Source organism: Odontomachus brunneus, unplaced genomic scaffold (genome assembly GCF_010583005.1).
Source record: "Odontomachus brunneus isolate Ranch 3 - 2012 unplaced genomic scaffold, Obru_v1 Obru_scaffold_024, whole genome shotgun sequence".
Lineage (NCBI taxonomy): Eukaryota > Metazoa > Arthropoda > Insecta > Hymenoptera > Formicidae > Odontomachus > Odontomachus brunneus.
Window position 1 is genome coordinate 2,098,193 of NW_022639474.1, and position 6,368 is coordinate 2,104,560.

The 6,368-nt window shown below is 34.4% G+C and overlaps 1 protein-coding gene across 14 annotated transcripts in view; it reads right to left on the reverse strand.

The window, feature by feature from the left end:
* Positions 1-6,368, reverse strand: part of LOC116842325 (protein unc-80 homolog) — a 38,341-nt gene that overhangs the window by 13,369 nt on the left and 18,604 nt on the right. For all 14 annotated transcript variants that reach the window (XM_032811371.1, XM_032811374.1, XM_032811375.1 and 11 more), the window contains 7 exons: positions 5,962-6,142; positions 5,724-5,902; positions 4,960-5,208; positions 4,595-4,868; positions 4,201-4,505; positions 3,367-3,792; positions 3,026-3,244 (listed from right to left, as the gene is read on the reverse strand). In XM_032811371.1, coding sequence (XP_032667262.1) covers positions 3,026-3,244; positions 3,367-3,792; positions 4,201-4,505; positions 4,595-4,868; positions 4,960-5,208; positions 5,724-5,902; positions 5,962-6,142 — 1,833 coding nt within the window. The remainder of the gene's footprint in view (positions 1-3,025; positions 3,245-3,366; positions 3,793-4,200; positions 4,506-4,594; positions 4,869-4,959; positions 5,209-5,723; positions 5,903-5,961; positions 6,143-6,368) is intronic.

Below are 6,368 nucleotides of genomic sequence, written 5' to 3' on the forward strand. Positions count from 1 at the left end.
AAGAGAGTATCAGAACTCTAAAAAAAATGTCACATTTTTAAATATGGTACGCCAAGTCTTGTGTGAACTTGGCACACCATATTCAAAAATTCGACATTTTTTTTACAGTTCTGATACTCTCTTGAAAAGTTCTAGAGCTCTTTGCAACAATTTTCAATAGTTCCGGTCATTAAATACAAAAAAATAGACTTTTAAAAAAAGGTGCGCTAAGTTCTCGAAGCGCACTTAATCAGTAAAATCAACTATTTCTTTAAAACTATTGTTATATATGATATAGAACTCTAGAACTATTGTAAAACAAACCGGAACTCTAAAGAAATAGTTAATTTAAATAGTTTTTTTGATTAGGTGCGCTAAGTTCTCGAAGCGCACTTAATCAGTAAAATCAACTATTTCTTTAAAACTATTGTTATATATGATATAGAACTCTAGAACTATTGTAAAACAAACCGGAACTCTAAAGAAATAGTTAATTTAAATAGTTTTTTTGATTAGGTGCGCTAAGTTCTCGAAGCGCACTTAATCAGTAAAATCAACTATTTCTTTAAAACTATTGTTATATATGATATAGAACTCTAGAACTATTGTAAAACAAACCGGAACTCTAAAGAAATAGTTAATTTAAATAGTTTTTTTGATTAGGTGCGCTAAGTTCTCGAAGCGCACTTAATCAGTAAAATCAACTATTTCTTTAAAACTATTGTTATATATGATATAGAACTCTAGAACTATTGTAAAACAAACCGGAACTCTAAAGAAATAGTTAATTTAAATAGTTTTTTTGATTAGGTGCGCTAAGTTCTCGAAGCGCACTTAATCAGTAAAATCAACTATTTCTTTAAAACTATTGTTATATATGATATAGAACTCTAGAACTATTGTAAAACAAACCGGAACTCTAAAGAAATAGTTAATTTAAATAGTTTTTTTGATTAGGTGCGCTAAGTTCTCGAAGCGCACTTAATCAGTAAAATCAACTATTTCTTTAAAACTATTGTTATATATGATATAGAACTCTAGAACTATTGTAAAACAAACCGGAACTCTAAAGAAATAGTTAATTTAAATAGTTTTTTTGATTAGGTGCGCTAAGTTCTCGAAGCGCACTTAATCAGTAAAATCAACTATTTCTTTAAAACTATTGTTATATATGATATAGAACTCTAGAACTATTGTAAAACAAACCGGAACTCTAAAGAAATAGTTAATTTAAATAGTTTTTTTGATTAGGTGCGCTAAGTTCTCGAAGCGCACTTAATCAGTAAAATCAACTATTTCTTTAAAACTATTGTTATATATGATATAGAACTCTAGAACTATTGTAAAACAAACCGGAACTCTAAAGAAATAGTTAATTTAAATAGTTTTTTTGATTAGGTGCGCTAAGTTCTCGAAGCGCACTTAATCAGTAAAATCAACTATTTCTTTAAAACTATTGTTATATATGATATAGAACTCTAGAACTATTGTAAAACAAACCGGAACTCTAAAGAAATAGTTAATTTAAATAGTTTTTTTGATTAGGTGCGCTAAGTTCTCGAAGCGCACTTAATCAGTAAAATCAACTATTTCTTTAAAACTATTGTTATATATGATATAGAACTCTAGAACTATTGTAAAACAAACCGGAACTCTAAAGAAATAGTTAATTTAAATAGTTTTTTTGATTAGGTGCGCTAAGTTCTCGAAGCGCACTTAATCAGTAAAATCAACTATTTCTTTAAAACTATTGTTATATATGATATAGAACTCTAGAACTATTGTAAAACAAACCGGAACTCTAAAGAAATAGTTAATTTAAATAGTTTTTTTGATTAGGTGCGCTAAGTTCTCGAAGCGCACTTAATCAGTAAAATCAACTATTTCTTTAAAACTATTGTTATATATGATATAGAACTCTAGAACTATTGTAAAACAAACCGGAACTCTAAAGAAATAGTTAATTTAAATAGTTTTTTTGATTAGGTGCGCTAAGTTCTCGAAGCGCACTTAATCAGTAAAATCAACTATTTCTTTAAAACTATTGTTATATATGATATAGAACTCTAGAACTATTGTAAAACAAACCGGAACTCTAAAGAAATAGTTAATTTAAATAGTTTTTTTGATTAGGTGCGCTGCGAGAACTTAGCGCACCTTTTTTTGAAAGTCTGTTTTTTTGTATTTAATGACCGGAATTATTTAAAATTGTTGCATAGAGCTCTAGAACTTTTCAAGAGAGTATCAGAACTGTAAAAAAAATGTCGAATTTTTGAATATGGTGTGCCAAGTTCACACAAGACTTGGCGTACCATATTTAAAAATGTGACATTTTTTTAGAGTTCTGATACTCTCTTGAAAAGTTCTAGAGCTCTATGCAACAATTTTAAATAGTTCCGGTCAGTAAATACAAAAAAACAGAATTTCAAAAAAAGATGCGCTAAATTCTCGCAGCGCACCTAATCAAAAAAACTATTTTAATTAACTATTTCTTTAGAGTTCCGGTTTGTTTTACAATAGTTCTAGAGCTCTATGCAACAATTTTAAATAGTTCCGGTCAGTAAATACAAAAAAACAGAATTTCAAAAAAAGATGCGCTAAATTCTCGCAGCGCACCTAATCAAAAAAACTATTTTAATTAACTATTTCTTTAGAGTTCCGGTTTGTTTTACAATAGTTCTAGAGCTCTATGCAACAATTTTAAATAGTTCCGGTCAGTAAATACAAAAAAACAGAATTTCAAAAAAAGATGCGCTAAATTCTCGCAGCGCACCTAATCAAAAAAACTATTTTAATTAACTATTTCTTTAGAGTTCCGGTTTGTTTTACAATAGTTCTAGAGTTCTATATCATATATAACAATAGTTCTAAAGAAAAAGTTGATTTTACTGATTAGGTGCGCTGCGAGAACTTAGCGCACCTTTTCTTAAAAATCTATTTTTTTGTATTTAATTACCGGAACTATTTAAAATTGTTGCATAGAGCTCTGTCGGATCTGTCGGATGAAAACAAACAACATTTACATCACATACGAGATCGCGCTTACCAACATCTGTTGACCTCTGATGGCGTCGGGTGCGTAAGCTATTACCATCACACAAAGTGATATGCAATCGAGCACGTTGACCATCTCGTCTTCATCGTGGTAGCAGAAGTCTATTGCTTTCAAAGGCTTCTCTTCTTTCACCAATTCGCCTATATTGAGCGGATCTGGCGATGGAGTTTCCAAACTCAACAACAAATTGAACAAGCACGTGGATGGGACCTTAACAAATGGCATATACAATAAAGCGTATTAGAAAATACTTTGTATACATTCGTGTGTTGATCTAACGAAATCAATTATGTAGAATCGCGCTTTTGAATGATCTATCAAAGAAAGCGAACCTTGTGAGCCTCGCCGTGTACGCTCAGTTCATCCGTATCCAATATAGTGGATACACTGCCGAACATCTGAAGAATAAACGGTTTGCGGTTCATGAGATAAAACTGCTTGACAGCGTACTCGACAGTGGTTGTCACGAGTTTGTTCGTTTGGTGCGTCGAGTAGAGCTGCAGTAAAGTCGGCATGATCAGCAGGTAACCGTTCGTCGAAAAGATATTCTTGAAATTGTGCGCCGCGTTGATGTAGGTGGCCACGACGTAACGTAAAATACAGGAATCCTCGCTATGAATAATCAGGGCGCCATTCAGGACGTTCAGAAAGAGGTGGATATCGCCGGAATACGCGAAATTACCGGCCATTGCCTCGAACATTCGCGCGATCAATCTGACCCACATAAACTTGTGCATCACGTCCAGCCCGAGGAGCTCCTAAAATCAAGAGAAAAAAATGAATACGGAGAGAAAGGATTTGTTAAATTAACATAATATAACTAAACGTATTTAGGTTGAAGGAAATAGAATTTCCTTCTTATGAATCATATTCGGTCTTTAAGAGACAGGAATTCTGTTTCCTTCAAGTAAAACGGTCGTGCCAATGACATGTTAATTTAACGAAACTGTCTTTCCGTGAAGATAAACATTCGCAGGTATATCTCAGTGTTTGCAAGCTTAAAAACAATTAAAGAAATTGAAAATTGGAAAGTGAACTGCTGTATTCTTATCGTGTGTTCTTGTTGTGCAATACGGGATATTCACGATTTCAATTAAAACGCAACGTTAAATTCTTCCACTGTGAACAGTAACACGTGAAGAAAACTAAAACATTCAAATACATACTCTCCCAATCTCGCCACCTTTGTACAGATCCAAGTTCGCTTCTAGCGCTTTACGCGGGAACGACGGCAACTTCATGAGCTCCTCGTGAAGAAATACGACTCTCTGCACCACCATGTCGACATTTTTCAAAATCGCCCAAGTCAGCAGCACTTTTCCTATCTCGACGAACTTGTGCATTAGTTCCTGCTGCTGTAACAAGTTGAACGCGTCCTCCGGCTTCATGTGGACGAGCTCGATTTGCGGGAATTGCGATCTCTTGAAGAAATAGTAGTCTCTGACGTACGACGACGGATTGTGTATTTGATCTGTAAGTCAGCGAGAACAACTGTATTCTTAACAGAACTGCAGGATATTATATGAGAATAGAAATTAACAAAGAGAATGTGAAACCAACGCGTCTTGTAATCAACGAGGAAGTATTCGCGGTGTTTCGCTTCCTCGATGCCGAAAAAGTCCAAGGATTCCCTGAGTATCTGGCAGAACTGCGTGTCCTCTTGAACGGGGAACTGCGAGGGTATTTCCCCGGCGTCGGGATCTTGCGGGCCGTGAACGATAATTTTTTTCGCCGATGGGACATTTGCCGTGAGCAGAATCGACGCGTCGCATTGCTCCTTCCGCAGAATCTGCTTTAGATCTTTAAACATGATGCCGTGCACACTGTGTACCACCTATTAGACGAAAATCATCGTTAATAATATGGTAGCGTTGCCAAAGTATAGTCTATAAATCAAGTAGAAAGAAAAGACACGTGTATGTTACCATCCATAGAATGGACAATGCGGTTCCGATCAGCTTCTGACCACCTTCGTGCGGAGAACGCACGTAAAACATCACATAGCCAATGATATAGTTGTACAACGCGAACGCAGCCTGCTGCGGTAACTTCGGTACAAATCTAATAAGATGTCGCAGAATTTTAAACATTAACTCTTGCTGGTCTCTCGTGAGGCGCTCCAACACGTATCGGAGAAACAAGGCGCTGTCCTCCACCAGGCAGCTCCAAATGACCTGACATAAAATACAGAAGAATAAGTAAGAATTCTACAATAATAATATAATATATATGTAAGAATATAATTTATAAATTTAATTAATTTAACCCCAGAACCTTAAATATATCAGAAAGTTACGTAGATCCTAAACATGGATAAATTTTATTCAACGTATTTTCATTTGCTTATAACTTTCAAAAAAATGATTAAATGAATTCAATCCTTTTTTTAAATCGGTGTAGAAAACATGTGAATCTATTAATATTTTTGCGATTCAATAAAGTTGAGAAAAGTTATAATAAAAAAACAAGATACATGTTTTTAAGAACGGTAACGTTTAAAAAGTTGTCTGAGTAAATTTTAACCATGTTTAGTGTTCTATAGAGGGTTAATTAAAAATTTAGAAGTCATATTAATATCAAATGCAAATTTTATTATTAAATTTGTTAAATTTACTAAAGTTTATTTGTTAAGTAATGTAATTTGTTAATTTTGTTAAAAATAATTGAATTAATTATTTGGTTGATATACCTGGTATGCCACTTCATATACCGCATTTCCATCGTCGGAGACTGCCGGGTCGTCCAGGAGATTAATAATTTGAACGATCGCCGAGCATAATGAAGAGGGGAACAACGAGAGAGCCGATTGACCATGGTGCGTCATGTTCCTTGTTACTGTCTCGCCTGCGTCTTCGTCTCCCACATTTCCTGCATGAAGTAAAAAATTACTGAGCACGAACGATGATAGAGAAGGTAAGCTTCTGTACCTTCGTCATGATCGTCTCCTACTGGACTGGGCTCATAGGCAGCTTGGACGGTGATCGGTATCGTTGTAATCAGAAAATTTTCCCTCTCCTCCCGCTTCTTATCGTCCTGTGCCTGAAGAGCTTTTTTGATCAGTTCGGTCTGTTGCTTCTTGCGCGTTTTCGTCGCGGTCACTAAGGATCTCTAAACCAAATAGCAGACATTACAAGTGATTCATTGATCTTGGAAATTATCAGATTGTGTAATAAGTAATTTCGGATTGTTCAGCAATAATGAAACGATTACATTTTCATGTCGTTGTAATTTTATAAGAATAATGTATACCAAGTGTGTGTGTATGACAGGAGATTAGATCGAAACATATCTTTTGTTTCATAAAATTATAACGACACAAAAATATAATTTTTGG